The following is a 21,575-nucleotide window of genomic DNA, read 5'->3' as shown; positions in this document are numbered from 1 at the left end:
TTGATTTATATTCCCAAGGAAGATACACAAAATTACCCATTTTGTAGATATTGCAATTAGTAGTTGAAACGTTTGGACACTCTACTTAATGAACTAACCAATCAAAGTTCAATAAAAGTCCAAAACTTTGGGGACCAGTGTATTAAACAGCCAATAGTCCCTCATTTCCTGGCAATTTATATTAAATGATATTTAAAGCTAAACTAGCAAAGCAAGATCTCGAAATTGCTGGTCCGAGGGGATTGTACTTTTCAGGGAAGCTTTATAAATGTCATGGGAGGGCCATGATCTGACCTCTCCCCCGTCCTACATTTTCAGTCCTCTATTTTAGTTAAGTGCTTTACGTACATACCTAGCTGTGACCCGTTATTGTTTTAGGCTATATATGTTTAATTGTTTTAACATTAAAGTCCTATGCGCGCAAATGAAGGATTCGATATAGGCTATATATATATAGTTATAAATGCATCTCCTCTCCATAAATCTTCAAATACAAAGAGTTTAGATGCTAGGGGCGCAGCAACTGTTTTTTTTTTTATACAGGATTTATATTTAATTAATTGTTTATTCTTTTATTATATTTCATCTTATTTTAAAATTGACTTAATTTCCTCATAGTTTCATTAATCACTTTTACAATCATATTTTCATAAAAATTAAACTTTAAAATTGTAATAAAATAATATATTTTCACTTCTTTACCTAAAGAAGATAAAATAATAATATTAATAATAAAATTAATTTTCAGCATATTTTCTTTACTTCCCCCACAACAACAAATAACAGCTGATCAAATATAATAAAGTTGCCAAACATACAGAATCCTTTTTTTACCGGGAAATGGGCATATAGCTTTTATTAAACTAGTCCCCAATTTTTTTAATAATGTTTTCGCCGTTGGGCGCTTTTCGAATTTCGAAATAAGCATCGAATAAAAAACCCTTTACTGCTAAAAATATATTTTGGTATAATTACTAAGTAGTTGGCAGTTTTACATAGATCAACCAAAGACGACATTTGAGAAAAATTTTTCAAAAAGTCATTTTTGGCAGTTTTTAGCCCTATTATCATATTTTTATAAACTTAAACAAGATATATAAACTGAACCAGTCTTTATTGTTTTATATTAGTTAAAAGTCAGGCAGGTTTTATGCTAGAAAAGGCATTATTTTGCCTCTTTACTGAATACAGTTTTTATTCTGCTACAAGGCTTTTAGTAAGATTAAAATTTTGAATTATATTAATTTCATCAAATAAATAAAACAAGGATGACAACATTCATATAAAGAAATTGAAGCACATAAAATAATTGAATGTACAAATGGACAAAGTTACAGTCAAACGAAAAAAAACGTGTACAGAGTAGTTGCTTACATGTTATAGGAGTCTTCCCTAAAATATTTTTAATAGCAGCCGAGAAAATCCCATTTTTCGTTATGAACTAACTGACGGACATACAAGGTGAAACCGAGAATAGTTTCTCAACTAAAAAGAAATGATTCTTATACTTTAAAAAAAATATTTTGATGATTGAACACAATGCTTTTTGTACCTTTTTTAGAAAAAAATATTAAAATTTGAAAATGTTAAATTTTACTAGAAGCCATACTATTGCGCATGCGTAATACCAAAATACAGCTTAGTCAGCCATTTTCCTACACACACCCTACACGTAAACATCTCATTAAGAAGAGGTGGGTTCTATAGTCGGAACTGTGATCACAGTTCTATCACATTGCTGTTCTATCACGGTATCTCACATTGCGGTACCTCGGGCGGCCATTTTTGTGTGTCGGTGCGTTCTATAAACATTACTGTGAGAGATAATACGGTAATATGGTACAGTGATAGAACTGCAATACTGCAGCTGTCATCAACAACAAAATCAACAGCAAAACTACAATAAATGGGATGTTAAGCAAATGTCGTCTTTGAATTTTGGTCAATTCAGCCTATTTTTTTAAAGTACAGAAAATGTGAAGGGAGAGGGGGAAAGAAAATGCCCCTCCCTCCCCCCCCCCCCCCGGAAATTTTTTTTTTACTCACTTATAGATTACCTAATTTTTTTTGAATTAAATATTATTTTCTACAAAATTTTAAAAATTTTTTTTAATTTCCATTACCTATCAAAAATTTTATATTGAAAATATTTATTTTTATAATAATTATTCAAAATTTTTTACTTAAAATTTTTCATCCCCTGCATAGAGATCTGTTGGGAATGCCCCGTTTTTTTCATCATAAACCATGCTTTCAATGCATGATTTATTGTTTTATTTACATAATTTTCGTCTGCAAAAGCAGGAATTTTGACAGCTTTTGATAGCTTGTACTGTGAGATGCTGTTCATCTCCCTGATCCATCTGTGAAATCTACAGCAATGTGAGATGACGTCATAACAGCGATATGTTACAGCGATTGCGTATACCGTGAGATGACTTCTGAACGTCTAGCGTCAGATTTTTGTTGTTGATACCGTATTTGCAGCTGTCGATACCGTAACAGTTTTGTTTATAGAACCCACCTAAGATTCCTGCGACGAATGTAGCCGGTTAATAAGATTTTCTAATAAAGAACTAGTGTTTATAGAAGCTAGCGACGTGATTTAATTATGAATAATAATTTATCCACTTTTATGTTAAAAATATCAAAGTTTTCATAAGTGAAAATTTTCAGTGGAAAAGTGATTTGAAAACTTGAAGCTGCATTTTTGAAAAAAAATCCAACTTCAAATTTAGTGATAAAAGGTTTATTTTCATGTTTTAAGTGACACAATTACTAAAAAAAGTGAAACTTTAATTTTTTGGTGTTGATATTTCAATTTTCAGGAAAAAGATGTGAATTTTTGTAGGGGAAAGTTTTCACCGAATGCTGCACCTTTATTTTAGTCAAGGCATGTCAATTAATATTATAGTTAATTACTACATCGTTACGTAGACAGCTTGTCGCGGATATTAAGATGAAATAATACAAGATCCTAACCAAACCGGTCACTTTGGCCCTGGCCATTTGGACTAACAAATGGTTTTAATTTCATTATCTATATTTAGATATTCGTACGTGGAAATTTCTCTGTTATACTTTGCTATACACGATTTTTATTATGGCTGAGAACCGGTTTTAATCCTGCATATATATAATAAACTGTTTCGAAGTCTTACTAGATAAAAGATTTCAGTATTTAAATTAAATATTTTAAGTATCTTATTTAAAGGACTCTTAATTTCGAAATTAATGTAGTTTAAACCCGTTAATTCAACGTATAACGCCTTCAACCAGAATTAACTTATTTAGCTAGCTAAGAACCATTTGGAGACCTATTTTAATCTTCCATTATAAATGGAGCGAAAATGTATAGTGCAGTAGTTAACGAGACATTAAGGGACAGATTTAAATATTTTAAAACTAAAAGAATAATTTTATAAAATATTGTTTCCTATAAGAAGCCAACAAACTTCACTCATCAATTCATTATTTATCTAACCGTTTACGAGTTCTTAGCTTACAGACAAGTATATAAACCATACAGCATATATTTTAAAATTAGAAATTTATATTTGACATTATTTAGGCCTAAACAGAAATGTTTGAGATTTCAATCATTTAGTTCAGGTTTTATTATACACAGTTAATAAAGTTTACTATCTAAATATATTTACTAAAACAAAGCAAAACTACTCCATAATCCACTGTCGAATGAAATGCAAAAAAGATATTGGAGGAAATATGATTTTCTCGGTTGCAATTTGAGATACCTAATGATTTGTTTGGTTAAGATACGTATTATTGAAAAACATATACTTTATTATTTGGCTGTCGACAAAATACATGCTTCTTTAATTTTCCAAAGCTTTCGTAATTTTTTTGAGAATCTCATATTTTCTCTATATTTTTAATGTCTTTCAGGTTAGTTTATCTTTGTAGCTTGCTTTCCTACTTGTTGCTTTCCTTGTTATTAGCGAAGCTTTTAATTAGGTTAGGTCCGTCCATACGTCCGTAACCGTTAACTCTTTTCATTATTTTAGATTCATTCGAATTGTTCTGTGGATTTAAACCTTTGCAGAATGATTCATTTAAAAGTTGTATAAGATTTAAGAAGCCTTCGTTTGTTCTTCCTTTTGATTTTAAAGCTTTGCTCATACGTATGTTGTCATCCCTGGTTTAATAATAATCGTGTATAATAATTAAGTAGGCCTCAGCTAACTTTAGCTCACCACCATAAACACAAACCAATCCATATTTCACCTTCAATAACTCCAAAGCACTGCCCACAACTGCTTATTACACTGTGTACCAGTGTCTAGCTGCCACAACAATACAGCTGTGACACCCGCAATCCAAGACTGACAACCAGCCAGGGAGGGAGGAGACATTGGACTGTAAATTACACTGGTACCCATAGTTTTATAACAACGTCATTGCTCAAAAACTCAAGTATTCTTATTGAATATAGATCGATTAGATTTTTCAACGAATAATCTTAATTAGAAGGGGTTATTTTGTTTAACACCATATCGGGGGAAAAATCTCAACATATCGTCCATTGTCTTATCTCTTAAGATTCTTGCACCTGACCCTCCCTTGTGGTGAAGTTTGAAGATGGCAGGACCAGGGGGTGCCATGGGCTCCCTTGACGATATTGATCTCAATGCACTTAAGGTAAGTGTATTTTTAATAAATGTATAAGTTTAGATATATAATCCAGATAACTACCTGGATCCAGTGTTGTTTCGTCTGCTAGCAATTGGCATTATGATCTTTTGTATCGACTTGGCTGTGTACATATTTGCAACGCTATTGGCGGATATTCAAATACCCAATTGGAAGTGGGCACAAGGTCCACGGTTATTTAACCCTTTCCGCCCGCTCTTTTGTTTTACTTTAATGTATTATTAATAGTTACAAACGATAATAGCCAATTTTATATTAGATACTTAGTTACTTAGCTCATAACATAGTCCCCGAAAGATTATACCGTAAAGTAAACACACAGGAATCTTGATTAAATTGTTAGAATTTTATAGGATGATTTTTACTCCAAATACGAAAATACGTTGTTTTGCATTTGTTTTGTTCGTGCTACTAAACTAATAGGCTGTTTATAACTAGGGATGGGAATCCGTCGAATTTTTGGGCCGGATTCGGATTCCGGATTCTGAAGGAATCCGTCAAAAAAAGTGACGGATTCTTGCGGATTCCGGATTCTTATTTTTGGCGGATTCCGGATTCTAGCAGTATTTTAAAAGGCCGTCCGTCACAGAGGGATAGCTTTTTTTTGTTAATTTATCACTATGTTACTTGGTTGAAGCCTTGATTTGTTTAAAGTGTTGACTTCCAGCATAACTAAAACATTTACATCACATTAGTAATTATTAAAAGGGGGGAGGCGGATGTGCCACTTTTTGAAACCAAAACTAAAAGTCAAAGGAACTCAACTAAAAAAAAGAGTTACAGGTCTGAGATTTTGCATGGTAGTTGCTTAATATGGGTACAATATGGAACTGTGAAGAAACGGCGGCACAACCGCCGAAAACCGCCGAGAAAAGGCAAAAAAAAATCGGTGGGAAACGCCGGTTTTCGGCGGTTGCGCCGCCGTTTCTTCACAGTTCCATATTGTACCCCTATAAAGCAACTGCCATGCAAAATATCAGACCTGTAACTCTTTTTTTAGATGAGTTCCTTTGTTGACTTTTGGTTTTGGTTTCAAAAAGTGGCACATCCGCCTCCCCCCTTTGTTATGTAGAAATTTTTTTTTGATCTTTGCCTTCAAACAGAGGGAGTTGTAAGAAAAAAGGCGGTAATTTTAGCCTACCAATTTAGAATCCGGAATCCGCTATAAAAAACGGATTCCGGATCCGGATTCGGATTCCAAAATTGGCCGAAAATTGGGCGGATTCCGGATTCGGATTCCGGATCCGGATTCCCATCACTATTTATAACACTAGTCCCCAAAGTTTTATATTTCCTTTTTCTTTTTTGTTGGCTTAACAACTTTGGAATCTTTTATTACAAATTGATTGATTTGATCATAAAGTTGAGTGTTCAAACGTTTCAACCATTAATTTTATTCAACAGAAGGGGTATTTTTCTGTATCATCATTGGGAATATACATCAATTTATCGGCCATTGTCTTATCCCTTTAGGTCCCTCAATATTTTTTTATTTTTTCTAAGCGCCTCTTCTAAAGAAAATCTGTTAAATCCGTTTCTTTTCTTCTCATGACAGTTACTGACTTTAAAACACGTATTAAACAACAAAAATGCATTTTATTTTTTCTACTTTTTTGCTTGGAGCATTTTTGGGCTTGTAATTGCACCTTTTAACGTCTTTAAACTTTTGTCCAACTTATTTTTATTTTTGGTTTAGAAAAACAAACCAGACATAGTTGTAGTTTTTTTTATTAGATAGGGGCCTATACTTCATTTGGACATAATATACCTAGCCTTCAGATTTTCTGTCAGTCGATAATGATCTATTAAATATTTAATTGTAACTATATCTTTGACCTTAGTGAACAAAATAGTACTTTTTCAGATGCAAAATACCATAGATCTATTTATAACGGATTTGATTTTTTTTTTGCTAAAAGCTTTTGAAAATAATTTCTCGTTCTGTGCAGTAATTGGATTTTTATCTGACTAGGTAGTAGGTTGTATGTTTTTTTAAAGAAGTTATAAGTATCTTGGCTATTTTTCATCAGATTTTATTTCTTTTTGCTTAATGTCTCCGATAAAAATAATAGACTATCTATGGAGATTCTATGTATGTCCGTAGACGAAAGAACATTTTTTATATTTATTTGAAGAATATATTATTTATACATGACTCAACACGCTCATACACAAATTACAATGGATTTATAATATACGTGGATATTATGACAGGGGGAAAATTGTCGTCAATTTAGGTTGCTTAATGGATATAAATATGCCAGTTCTTTCACCCAGTAGGGTGGGATGGGGTAAAGTGGGTATTGTTATTTTAACCAGCTACTAGATCCACTTTATCATTAAAGTTCATGATAATCCATGTAATAAGAAATAAATCCATTTAAATTATCCAATTTCAGGATCCTGCTGGAATATTCGACCTGATAGAGGTGGTTGGTAATGGTACCTATGGTCAGGTCTACAAGGGCCGTCACACTAAGACAGGCCAACTGGCCGCCATTAAAGGTTGGTTCCTTACATTTATTTTTATCATTTTATATTCTTGCAAAGGGGGATGGGGTGGAGGGGGGGGAGATTTGCTCCCATACATATGGACAGGTCTACAAGGGCCGTCATACTATCAGGCCAATATTAATTTAAAGGTGGGTTTCATACATTATTTTTAATATTAATTTTTCACAGAGTGGGGGGGGGGGGGGGGAAAGGATGATTGCTTTACTCTGTAACATATTTTCTGTCTTCGATCTCGGCCAAACTAAAGACGTCAAAAGTAAGATTGGCGACATTTAAATAAAGATCATGTGAATGCCTTGGCCAATAACAGGCGCAATAATTTATTCACAGTGATGACTTACATGCAAAGGTCGTACAATTAGGGTTTGTCTTGTCTGTAGTTGAGAAGTTAGTGCCTTGAAATATTTCTATTTGTATATCCATCTTCCTATCTAATATCTATCTATCTACATATATATCTAGTGATGGAAGTAACGGAGGACGAAGAGGAGGAAATAAAACTGGAGATTAGTGCACTGAAAAATTATCAATCTATCTATTATTTGTCTATCTAAAGCTATCCATTATCTATCTATCTACTATAAATATATCTATCTAGTGATGGATGTAACCGAAGACGAAGAGGAGGAAATAAAACTGGAGATTAATGTACTCAAAAATTACTCGCACCACCGCAATATCGCCACTTATTATGGCGCATTTATCAAGAAATCCCCACCCGGAAAGGTAAGGAATTTCAAAAGTTTCGCAGATATATTTCAACTATGGCATATATTCATTCGACAGACCTTTTACAAAGGTCCTAATTTTAATGCAGGCAGGGTACATTGGACTGTAAATTACACTGGTACCCAAAGATTTATGACCAATACTTGGTGTATTTTTATTGAAACTTAACAATAATAACCAATAATCTAGATTTACTGAAACGCTAATTTTGTTTATCATTATGCATTAGCTTGATGTTGAATACGTATGTAAAGCTAACCGTTTTAAAGTGAATTATTAACGTTCACATTCAAGTTATAAAGAAAGAATCATTTCTTAATTATTACTTTATTTGTTTCAATATCATAATATTTTTCTTTGGGATTGACATATCATTTACAGTGTTTTCTAATATCAACAAGGATGACAACATCCATAAAAGCGAAATCAACAAATCAGACAAACATAAACGTAAGCAGAGTGTCAGCGCTTATGAAATTAAACTACTATATTTTAAGACATATAGCTTTGGCAATAAATGAAAAAGTTGTTTATAAAGCTAAGAAATCATCATGTTTCAAAAGAAAGTATTAACGTATAGGTAATGATTATAGAGAGACTACGTTTTCTAAATTGTACCTAACTGTTTAAGGAATCATTTGGCAAAAGTTAGAAATCAACATTCCTTAATTAACGAGCATACCATTCGATACAGACGGACTGACTTATCTTAAATATAGAAAAGCTTTACTTTTATTAATAAACATTCTAACAAACCCGATATAATGAAAACAACAAAGAAGTAATAATATGTCAGATGCATATAATATTATTCATGTTAATATAGAGATGCATATAATATTTTTAGTATTAAAGGAGAGCAAATGAAGAATAGTTATTTATCACATCGTATTATAGATAGGCTGTCTATTATAAAAAAAAAATGAGCCACTTAGCGTCTTTCAGAAGCTGACAGCTTCTCGCAGATAATAAAATGAATTTAAAAAATCGGATTTTTAACATCGATGGTCTAACGATGCTATACATAATTTTTCAGTGTGGCTGAGAACTGGTTCTAATTCAGTTTCGAAGCCATACTGGAAAATATTAAAAGGGAAAGTTCCCCGTCTGGATAATAATATTTTTCTTTAAAATTAAGAATAGGGGGGGGGGGGAGGGTGTCTGATTTGTATTTTCTAGGAGATCTATGTTATTTTATTAGTCATGTTTTAGGCTATTTTAAGTAGTTTGTAATCTTATTGGAATTCTAAAATATTTCCAATGACTAATATGTGAAACTATTTAAATTATTTTATTTTTATTTAAATGCAATTATGACCTAGTAAGGATTGTTTTGCAATAAAAAAAAGCTTTTTATAGGCCTCGGGATGGTGTTTTGCTTTAAAAAGATTAAGGTTGAAGCCTTGGAATGGTTTTAGGCTATTTTTCTTCTTTCACTACCCTTCGAATACAGATCTCCTATATGCTAGGGGCGAAGTCGCTAGTAATATGTAAATTGACGTCAAACTTTTTTTTTTATAAAATCAGCGAATTTGAAAAGAAATTAACAAAGCCCTTTCTCTTGAGTAACAATTTGATTATTTGTTTTACGAAGAAGTTTTATGATGTCTTAATGTCTTATTTTACAACACACTGAAACTTATTTTCTTATCTTTAGACTTTTAAGCAGGAATAGGGGTAGAAGTATAAAAAGAATGAAGTTAAAATAATTGTAGAATATAGTTGGATATTATGAGTTGACAGAAGAAAAAATTGTCATTTTAGCTTGCTAATATGTAACTCATTTATTGGTCAGTTCTTTCATTTGGTAGGAGGGTCTGGGATAGTGTAAAGGAGGAAATCGTAATATCAGCCCGCTGCATGTTTCATTTTAATAGAAAATTGTGAAATCTGGTGTGAGATCAAAGTAATAATATATCCATTGAAGAAAATCATTTTTATTTATTCTTATTCTATGACTAAAAATCTTGAAATATAATATATTATTGATGATAGGTTACGCCTGTGTTTGAATCTTGACATTGCCCCTACTTAGTTATTATTACTGCTTGTGCTAAGATTCGAACCCATGACCACCCAGACAAACAATATGAATTACTTTTATATATCTCTACACCCCTGAGGTCTAGACTTCTTTAGTTTGAAAGGATTAATTTTAATATTATACCTTACTTAGATACATACCTACCTGTTTTTAAAACAAACCTTTTCTATAATTAGGGTCGTTTTGTGTGTTAAGTCGTAACGGATAGCTCTTGTTGTCAATTCTGTTGAATTGTCCTATTGTTTTCACACTTGGCATGATGATTCTTTTTAACCAAGTAATAGGTATCATTATCAAGCTTTACAGGCAGCATCCTAGTTTAGGAGTGGAGATACCCGGTATCATGAAAATTAAACCCCCCCCCCGGGGGTATGCATCTATTTTGACACCCGGTATGCATCAATTTTGATATTAATTTGGTCACCCCAATTTTTTTTGCTTAAAACAGACAAATGGGTAATGAACAATACATAGTGGGTCAAAAATAAAGCATACAGGGTATAAAATGAAAGATACGGGGTAAAAAGATAAAGGGTCAAACATATACCCCCCCCCCCCCGGTATGCATCAATTTTGACCCGGTATATTTTAATTTGGTCACCTCAACTTTTTTGCTTAAAACAGACAAATGGGTAATGAACAATGGATAGTGGGTCAAAATTAATGCATACAGGGTATAAAATGAAAGATACGGGGTAAAAAGATAAAGGGTCAAACATATAGCCCCCCCCCGTATGCAACAATTTGGACACCCGGTAAGTGTCAAATTGGATACCCCCCCCCCCCCCTTATAATCCTAGTGTCCATTGAGTTCGAACCGCGCGCGAATTTCCTCTGGACTGAGATTCATCTTTAACCCCAATTCTATTTCAAAGAGGGGAAAGGGTTGAATGATATAGAGATATTCTATTGATAAGGAGGTATATAGTTAGACAACTGCCACTATCCATATGTTGTTTTGTATTAAACTGACTTTATTGTATAATAAAATTGTTTTCTAATGTGTGTGTGGTGTAGAATATGTCATTTTTTTTACCTAACATTGATGAAAGTTTGTAGGTTTGTGCCTTGTTTTATTTAAAAATTGAGACTCCTAGTGGGAGATTTTGTTACTAATATATAGGGCCTGAAATTTGGCCTGGAATAGCTGAGGCTTCATCCTCAATGGAGTTATGAGATGATTAGACTGCTCAATAAAATGGACCATCTCCTTCCCTTGTCATGTGATGGACACAAAAGAGGCAAGCTATTTGCAATAAAGCAAAAAAATTGGGGTGACCAAATTGATACATACCGGGTCCAAATTGATGCATACGGGGTGTCCAAATTGATGCATACAGGGTGTCAAAATAGATGCATACCGGGGGGGGGGGGGGGTAAATGTTTGACCATCTATCTTAATTTTGTTGGTGTCATAGGAAAATGTTATTATAAAACTTTGGGGACTAGTGTAATAAACAGCCAATTGTCCCTCTCTCTCTATTTCTACTGGTGCAATTAATTCTTATATTAAAGTAACAGGATTTCTAACTGTCTTTCTTTTTCTCAGAGAGAGATGAGACAACGGATTGTTTATTACACTTGTCCCCAAAGTTTTTTTTCAATAATGTTTATAAGAATTTTGGGGACCTGAGAGAATTTTGTTTGGTTGGTTTATATTAAATTGAGTTTTCAAAGTTTAAACCACTAATCGTAATCTAAAGAAGGGTTAATTTTGTGAATCATGTACATTAATTTATTTTACATTGTCCTATCCCTTTATATACCTACTTTTTTTCTATGCAAGGATCAGCGGACCAATTTGGTTTCTTTAATTCATTGAAGCTTTGGGTTGGTTTTGAGTATTTTTAAAAGCGAAGCTTTTCTATAATTAGGGTCGGTCCGTCCGTCGGTCCGTCTGTCCATCCGTCCGTCACGGATAGCTTTTTTCGTTAATTTAGACATGTTAGAATTGTCCTATTGATTTCAAATTTTGCATGGTGATTCCTTGAGTAGTTAGGTATGATTTAGAAAGCGTAGCAACTCTATAATCATTACCAAAATGTCCGTACGTCCATTTTAAACATGTTGATTTTTTTTACTTTTTTAAATATCTTTTTCCGTTAATTTAGGCATGTTAGAATTGTCCTATCGATTTCAAATTTTGCATGGTGATTTCTGTAATAGTTAGGTACTAGTTAGAAAGCGTAGCAACTCTATAATCATTACCAGAATGTCCGTACGTCCATTTTAAACATGTTAATTTTTTTACATTTTTAACAACAAATTTGTATGTGACCTAATTATCCGATTGGTCTGATTTTTGGTATACTGATTCCTGGAACAACAAAGTACAATATTATAAGCAAAGCAACTCTATAATCAAGTCCTAAAAATGTAAGTATGTCCATAATCATTATCCTGTATCAAGCAGTTTTTCAACAAATTTACTAACAATTTTGCTTTGACTCTTATACATTCGCATTCTGATTATTCAGTTCTGACATTATACAAGTGTTAATGTCCGTTTGTCCTACCGTTTCAGAGCTTCGCTTTTATGGATGTTGTCATCCTTGTTTAAAAACAATTTCTATAAAAGTACCAAAAGTTTTTGAATACAAAAATAAGGGAGTATGTATTTAAAACTTTGGGCACTAGTATAATTAACAATCCAATATCCCCTCCCTCCCTGTTTATAATACTGATAACCAGTGGACCTATTGGGTTTTTTATTCAATAAAGATTTTTCTCGTATTCATTCGAATCCGGTGGATATGAACCGGTTCTCATCAATACGAAAAAACTATGTCTAGCATCGTATTATATCCAGTTTTCTACGAATATAGAAATGTACAATCATAAGATTAAAACTAGTTTTTTTAGTTAAAACCAGTTTTTTTTAGCCGGTGCCTTCGGCACCACGGGGCTAAAAAAACTAGTTTTAATCTAATAATTGTACATTCTATATCCGCGGAAAGCCATTTATAATACGATACGAGAAATAACTATGAACAGTATTTTCTTAATTAACAAATCTTTATATAAAAGTAACATAATCAGTGTATATCTGTCTTTGTGTACCGAAGGATCTTGATAACCGCTGAACCGATATCCTTCTCCTTTACAGTGTAGCTTCTCATAGGTCCTGGGAAGGTTCATAACAAAACATAACATAATAACATAATAAAAAAATACACATATCCTCCCCCCCTCCAAAAAAAGATTTTACTTTATCTTTTTAATTTATAATAAACTAGCGACTTCGCCTCTAAGGGCACTTGAGATGGATGGGGAAATTGACCCTCCCCCCGATTTGAATTTTAGTTTTAAAAAGATGAATTTGGAAAATAAAATGTTTTTTTTTTAAGAGTGGTGCGTGGTACCCTTACACAAAATAGTTGTAAACCTTCCCAGGACCTATGAGAAGCTACACTGTAAATGAGAACTATAACGGTTCAGTGGTTAGCAAGATCCTTTGGTACACCTAGACATACACAAATCCTTACTTTTTATATAAATAAGAAATGATTATCTAAATTCTTTAATTTAAAAAAACAAATTGGTCCACCGGTTATCATGATTTTGTATATCCGTATCATAAACAGGGAGGGAGGGGACATTGGACTGTAAATTAAACTGGTGCCCAAAGTTTTAGATACATACTGCTTTATTTATGTGCTCAAAAAACTTTTATTAGACAAAGCCCAATCTTTCCTACTTTCGATTCCTATGACGTCATAAAAATGAGGGAGATGAGAGGAGAAGTGGGAAAAAAAACCCTTAAAAAGAGGTGGATAATCTCTCATTTTTATGACGTCACAGGAATCAAAAGTAGGACAGATTGGGCTTTGTCCTTTTTATTATATTCTAATTGGTTGGTTAGCAGTAATGAAACACATATTTCAACCAAAAGGGATCATTTTGTTTATTATTATAAGGGATGTACATCAATTTTTTTTATACTAGCGGCCACGCCCCTAGAGGCCTCTCCCCCAAAATAGTTAAAAACCTTCCCGGGACCTATGAGTAGCGGCCCTGTTAAGGAGAACCCGATCGGTTCAGCAAGATCCTTTGGTACAGACAAACAAACAAACAAACAGACATCCTCTTTATGATAAGGTTTATCTAATCCCTTTAAATAAAAGTAAAATAATTTTATTTCAATAGGACTATTCAATCATCAAATATCGGGACTTTGGTACCCAAAATTATATAACAAGGTTAGTAAAAAACTTTGGGTACTCTTGTTAAATTTTCATTGGTTGATTCTTTTAAGTATCTGATATTAGTGTCTAAACTAACCAACCAATAATTTACATCTACAGAAGACATTATTTTTGTCTATCATCAATGGGTACGTACATCAATTTACTGTCCAAAGTTTTAAATCCCAGACTTTGGACTCTAAATTATACTGGTACCCAAAATTATATAACTACAAAAAACTTTGAGTACTCTTAAATTATTAATGGTTATCCAAATTTTTCACCCAATAATTTTCATCTACACAAGGGGTAATTTTGTCTTTCATCAATGGGTACGAACATCAATTTAACGGCCATTGTCTTATCCCTTTAGATCCATTAGTAAATCTTTATCATATACACACATACATAGACACACACACACACGCACACTCACACACACACACACACACAAACACACACACACACAAACAATCTTTATCAAATATCTTTATTGGATAAACAAAATTAAAAACAAGGATGACAACATCCATAAGTAGCGAAGCACAAAAATCTTTTTTTTGACGGGTGGTGATGTAAAAAATCAGGATAGGGAGGGGGGGATACCAGGTATGTCCACTCCTAAACTAGGATTATCCCTTTCTTTTTTTTACAAGTTTAAATACAATTCTTTTAACTTTTTTATAGGAAACTTTTATATATTTCTTTAAAATCCAGTATTTAGAGTAAGTCCTGTATGAGACTAGGTGTAAAGATGTCAGTTATAAAACTTTGGGTACCAGGTGTAGTTTACGGTGAAATGTTTACTAATGGTTATAAAACTTTGGGTACCAAGTGTAATATACAGTCCAATGTTTACAAATTGTTATAATACTTTGGGTACCCAATGTAATTTAAAGTTCAATGTTTACTAATGGTTATAAAACTTTGGGTACCAAATATAACTTACAGTCCAATGGTTACTAATGGTTATAAAAGTTTGGGTACCAATTAGTCCTGTTAATATAATTAGCCTTATTCATTACAGGTTTATTAATTGAGAGAAAATTGTCTGTAATATGATGCATTTCAGTATGGCTGAGAACCGATTCTAATCTAGCGGATATTTATCGGTTGCGAAGCCATTTTTAACGTTAACTTTTCTTGCAAAAAAAACCACTTAAAATAAAGATAGGAGTCTGAAAATTTTTGTGTATATTCCTTAAACAAATTATTTAGAATCGCCGCTCTTTTATGCTTCGTGCTCGATTTTTAACTTTAAATCCCTTTAATTATGCGATGTTTGTCCGTAGGTTATTTACGTTTAAATTTCGTATCAATTAAATTTCAACAAAATTAACATTAAATTTTTTTGCAAAAAAAACACAATTAAAATAAAGATAGGAGTCTGAAAATTTTTGTGTAGATTCCTCAAACAAATGAAAATCGCCGCTATGTTATGCTTTGTGTTCGATTTTTAACTTTAAAATCCTTTAATTATGCGATGTTTGTCCGTAGGTACTAAATGACACTAAAAATATCTCCTCAAATCACGATCCCCCTTTGAATGGCCCTTACTCGGTAGTTTTTCATCATAAATCAATGAAATTTTAAACATAGTTAGTTTAAGTAGTTTCTAGTACACACAAAAAATTTTATTAATATCGAAGCAATACGAAAAAAGTTATCGCTTTCGTAAAAAAGGCACTAAAAACGATAAGAAAACAGCATTATAAACTCTCTCAAAACTGGTTTTTATCTGTACCTATTAAATTAGCTTAAAAATAGCATTAAATTTGACGATTTTAACGATAAAACAACGTTGAAAACAGCAAAAAAGGCCGTTATTCTATAGCCATTACATTACTTTAAAAGTATAGTCAAAAAAATGTTAAAAATCACTTTTTTTTATTCACCTATTGGTCTGTATTAATTCTCTATCTAGGGACTTACATCTATTGGGAGTAAAATCAAGAAAAAGTTAAAATATTTGTTTAGTTTAAAAATTTACACATAGATGTCTCCAAGTTTTAAGGAAACTTAGACTTGCCAAATTACAATATGACCATACAGGCATTAAAAACACATAAAAAACACTTATAAACAAAGGCCAAACTATTTTATCCTATACTTTTATCATTTTAATCATCTTTTATATGTGATCAGAGCCTCCTGCTACTTCTATCTAGTCCTTAACAAGGTATTAACCACTCTTAACCAACCCTTTCCCCTCTTTGAAAAAGAATTGGGGTCAAAGATGATCATTAGTCTGGAGGAAATTCGCGCGAGGAATGACCTCAATAGACTTGACCCCCCCCCCCTGTATGTGTCGGTTTTGACACCCGGTATATGTCTAAACGGACACCCCCCTACATATTGATATATAGGGGGGTGTCCATTTTGATATTTACTGGGGGTCAAAAATGATGCATACGGGGGGTATCCATTTTGATACACACCGGGTGTCAAAATAGATGCATACCCCCGGGGGGGGGTTTAATTTTCATGATACCGGGTATGTCCACTCCTAAACTAGGATTATCCCAGCTTTACATTTATGGATGCTGTCATAATTTTTTATGCATCTGTTATCATTAAAGATACTATTATTTTCATAAGTAGCGCAGCAATAACAAGCTAAAAGCATATTTATATGTTGGGATATTTTCAATAAATCACATAAATTAGCATCTTCGAAAAATACGATATTTTAAAATCCGTCAATAAATAAGGTAGCATTATCATTCTAGGGTAACGTACGTAATCTAGTGAAATACGGTAATTAAATTTTTATTGCTGCGCTACATAATTGTCCTTGTTCAAATTTAACAGAGGCCTTTATGAAAAGCTAGGTCATATTTATTTACGTTAATTGGAACTTTTTGCTCTCTATATATCTATCTATTTATACTAGGGATGGGAATCCGTCGAATTTTTGGGCCAGATTCGGATTCCGGATTCTGAAGGAAGCCGTCAAAAAAAGTGACGGATTCTTGCGGATTCCGGATTCTTATTTTTGGCGGATTCCGGATTCGGATTCCGGATTCTAGCAGTATTTTAAAAGGCCGTCCGTCACAGAGGGATAGCTTTTTTCGTTAATTTATCACTATGTTACTTGGTTGAAGCCTTGATTTGTTTTAAGTGTTGACTTCCAGCATAACTAAAACATTTACATCACATTAGTAATTATTAAAATTTGTTATGTAGAAATTTTTTTTTGATCTTTGCCTTCAAACAGAGGGAGTTGTAAGAAAAAAGACGGTAATTTTAGCCAACCAATTTAGAATCCGGAATCCGTTTTAAAAAACGGATTCCGGATTCGGATTCCAAAATTGGCCGAAAATTGGGCGGATTCCGGATTCGGATTCCGGATTCGGATTCCCATCACTAATTTATACATTTATTATATGATAAATATACAGGAATTAGGTCATTTTTTCCCTTCTTTGTTTCTTGAGGTTTTATGTTTTTTCTTGCAGATTTTTTTTTATGAATCATAAGCTTAACATCTTCTGTCGTCATCTAAATATTTCCAAATTATTATTTATAGATATGCTTTGCTTATAACATGGTGCTTAATCGTTTTAGGAATCCTCATTTAAAAAGTTAACATATTAAATAAATTCTACTTTTTACCCATACTTTAAGAATTTCTAAGCCTTTTAATTTTACCTAAATGTTTGAGGAATCATCATATCAAGTTTGAAATCAGTACAATTCTAATGATTAAATCTGTCAGTTACTGACAATCGGACTGTCTATAATAATAGAAAAGCTTTGCTTAGAAAAAACATGAAATGTCCTTCAATAAGGATTTTCAAACTTGAATATTTTTACTTAACACAAAGCCTTTGTTACTTTTAACAGGATATTTGATAGCTTTTCATTTTGTATATAGGGATAGATCAATTGCCTTAAATAATATGGAGTACTATTTTGATTTTTTATGTTCATAAGTAGTGCAATTTCATCTGGTAATGTAAGTAAATCATTAATTGTGACATTTTCGTAAAATAGAATATTTAATTTGGTCATGTAAGTGACCAAATGTTTACAATACGTTGATAAATAAGATAGTTTCTGTTGCCTACTATTTAAAACAAATTATAAAGGATAGCTAGCTTAACTACTAAAATGAAGGGAGGGAGGGGACATTAGACTGTAAAATACACTAGTGTCCAAAGCTTTAAATGCACATTTTAAATTGTCGGCTTATAAACTAAGGTTTCTTCTATTTGATTTTTATTGTTAAATTCCTAATTTGTTGTGTCCTAAATTCAGAAGGTGTAATTTTGGTTATCATCATTGGGGTTTTACATCAATTTATCGTCCATTATCCTATCCCCTAAGATCCCTGCTAAATGATAATAATTTCAAATCCTTTATCACTGGTTTTAGAAAAATGTCTTTTAAATATTTCCTTTTTTGAATGTTTTACATAAAAATAGTTTGTCTCTAGCTTTTGTGAGATTTGTCCTATTTATTTTTTTTTTAAATTGACGGGAAAGGAATGAAATTAAAAGAAATTTGAATTTAAAAAAAAAATAGAAAATATAAAAAAAAACATTTAAAAAAAAATATTTTAAAAAAATATTTAAAAAAATATTTAAAACATAACTACAAAATAAAAAAAATTATAAAAAATATTGTTACTGAAAAATATACTTTTTAAATTTTATAATATTAAATAAATTTAAAAAGAAAATACAAAAAATAGACTAAATAAAAGCCTAAAACCACTGCAGGAACAGTATCTTGATTGTCTGAAAGAAGAACTCATTTAGTTCAGAGGTTACTTTAATCTTAAGCTTGACTTTTTGGACATAGTAGCCATCAAAACTGCCACCACACCCTCAGCTTTTGTGTCTTGCTTCTCGCACTACTGCTGGTCAAATACTTAGATCTGCTAAGGCACTCTTCCTTGTATGGTGACAGCCTCTTGCCCTTGTATCAATGTAGGGTCCTTGATCATTGTTGGGTTTTCAAAATTAGTACTGCATGCTATCCTCCTGTACATTATATAAATTTCCTCTTTGCTGCCAGCATTTATTACTACAAGATGCAGGAAGCTTTCTTTCAGCTTTCCATCAGTAGCTGTCTTTACATCTTTTCATATTAGATGCATTCAGCAATCTCTCAAAGAGATCAGCTCTATTCCACTGTGGATAATATCTGGAATTGTGTTTTCCTTACATCCAGCAGCCATCCCATCCACACACAAACGTTTTCAAAAAAATTCTAAGGCTTTCAGCTTGAAGAAATATACTGAATCATTTCTGTTTGGTATTAAATCTGTTTCATATATATCCTGGTTTGGGTCTCTTAAATAATTCAATATTATAATTTTATGGCAGATGTTTGTGTATTTATCACAGATTCTTCACCATCCATGAAGTCTTGTGCAATGGTATCTCTGTTGCTTCATTGTTATCATTGAAGTCTTGTACAGTGATATCTCTCTTATCTTTATTTTCATCATTGAGGTCTTGTACAATTTTCTTCCTGTAGCCAATGATACTACTCATCCATTACAGACATGGTACGTCTGGGGAGGTGCTTCTTAGAGGCAATAATGGGTTGAGGAACAGCATTTAGAACAGCTTGAGAGATCAATTAAGTTTTGATAAATTTTAATGTTTGTGGAATCAGATTTTTGTTAGCCTTATTGTCATCATTGAAGTCTTGTGCTAAGCTTTGTCAGTTTAATTGTCACCATTGAAGTCTTGTTCAATGATATCTCTGTTAGTATTAATGATATTTTTGCAGCCTTTTGTATTGGCTTTTGTATTTGTATTGGCTTCATTGTTTTTAAATTCTATCACAATTTATTGTCACATAACTTTGCTTCTCATTTAAAAATTTCATCAGCTTTATTAGTTTGATGATATTTTGTTATGCTTTTGTGTTTGTTTACCCCTCCCTTTGTTTACTATTTATTAGCTACAAGTATACTTGTCACTGTTTGATTCTTCTCTCTTGGACTTCCTTTTCCGCTGTTTTCTCCTCTTATTTCTGTAGAGTTTCAACTTCATGCTGTATTGCTGTTTCATTTCCAGCCTCACTGAAACTATCTGATACAATTCATTTATGTTAACCATTGATTAATTCCAAGAGTTTTGTTAATAACTAAATTTTGTAGTATTCTTAAGCAAGATGATAAGCTTGTGTCCATATCTTGATCAATACTTTCACAACCAATTTCAGTTAACACTGTTTCTCATTTATCTTTTACAATTAATTATCTGCATATTACTTCCTTTGGAAAATTTTGTCTGAAGATACTGCAGTAGTTCCTTCTTTATGAACAGTGTTGAGCTAACAAGAGTTTTAGCATCCTCATTGTATTCTGTTGACCAATTTTCAGTTTTAAAGTTTACCAATGCATTGTCTAGGCATTGTTAATTTCATTGGAATGTTAGTAAAATACAATCATTTCAGAATTTTGATCCAAGAATTGTTTAATCTTGGTAGTTGCCACATTACTCTCATCAAGTCTCTAAGTCTGCTCTGTAAAGTTTGTATGAGCAAATCACTAATCTTAATGCTAATTCTTGTAACTTCTTTAATCTTGACATTGTTAGCAGTTCCTTCACAGAAAACATTGTTCATAACTGGTTCACTTTGTTGATATATATTACAATTCCTCTATTATAGCCTATTTACAAAATATTCATCATTACTGGACATGGCAAAGGAGGAATGGGACTTAGTTTCAAGGTTTCATTCAAACTTTTGTTTTCATGTAGTTTGCTGTGACTGCTATGTCAGGAATCAATCTATGATCTTTGTTTATGTTACTCTTTATCTCCTTAGGATTATTGTACTTCTCATTCATGCTCTTGTTTAATCTCTCAAGAGTATGATTCTAAGCAGTGCCTTTCTTGTCAAACCAAAATTTTGTCATAGTGGTAACTTCTGTTATTTAAATCTGCACCTGCTTCTTGTACATTTCTAGAGGCTATAACTTTGTGCAAACATCCATTTGTAAATTCTCTTATTGAATCAAGCACTCTGCACTAAGGAGACCAAGTAATTTTAAGGACTTTCCGGGGAGCACTGTAGCTCTGTGGTAATGCACTGAGTTAAGGTTATAAGAATTTGAGCCAAAACCCAAAGTGTTGCTAACACAAAATATTGTCTTATATTCTCCTATCAATACATGCAACCTCCCCCCCTAGTTGCAGAAAAAGGGAGGTTGGGTAGTTTGTATACCTAATTATCAAGTTTATTAAACAAACATACCCCTGAATCTCCTGAGGAGAATGCATTCATTGACTTAAGCTGGGGCACTTGCCATTCTCATCATTAGCAAGGGTGAGGTAATCAGGGTTGTCATATTGGGCATTTTTTTCGATAACAGGCTGCCCAATTGCCCAAAAGGGTTTTGGGCGCCTAAAAGTTGTTTTGGGCACCCTTTTTGGGCAAATGTTGTAAAAAGCATATAAAGAGGATAT

The 21,575-nt window shown here is 32.5% G+C and overlaps 1 protein-coding gene across 24 annotated transcripts in view; it reads left to right on the top strand.

Annotated features, from left to right (window-relative positions):
* Nucleotides 1-2,779: 2,779 nt before the first annotated feature.
* Nucleotides 2,780-21,575, top strand: part of msn (serine/threonine-protein kinase msn) — a 70,353-nt gene continuing 51,557 nt past the window's right edge. For 23 of the 24 annotated variants that reach the window (XR_013881645.1, XR_013881642.1, XR_013881640.1 and 20 more), the window contains exons 1-6: nucleotides 2,780-2,893; nucleotides 3,572-3,612; nucleotides 4,190-4,358; nucleotides 4,561-4,659; nucleotides 7,071-7,176; nucleotides 7,784-7,911. Coding sequence is in view for 1 of the 24 variants with exons in the window: in XM_080168828.1 (XP_080024954.1) it covers nucleotides 4,600-4,659; nucleotides 7,071-7,176; nucleotides 7,784-7,911 (294 nt within the window). In the remaining 23 variants the exon portion in view is untranslated. The remainder of the gene's footprint in view (nucleotides 2,894-3,571; nucleotides 3,613-4,189; nucleotides 4,359-4,560; nucleotides 4,660-7,070; nucleotides 7,177-7,783; nucleotides 7,912-21,575) is intronic. The other variant, XR_013881644.1, reaches the window with a different exon arrangement.

This window comes from Acartia tonsa, chromosome 8, assembly GCF_053477335.1.
Source record: "Acartia tonsa isolate MP-2025a chromosome 8, ASM5347733v1, whole genome shotgun sequence".
Lineage (NCBI taxonomy): Eukaryota > Metazoa > Arthropoda > Copepoda > Calanoida > Acartiidae > Acartia > Acartia tonsa.
Note: the sequence above shows the minus strand (reverse complement) of the source record. Positions and strands in the feature narration are given on the sequence as shown.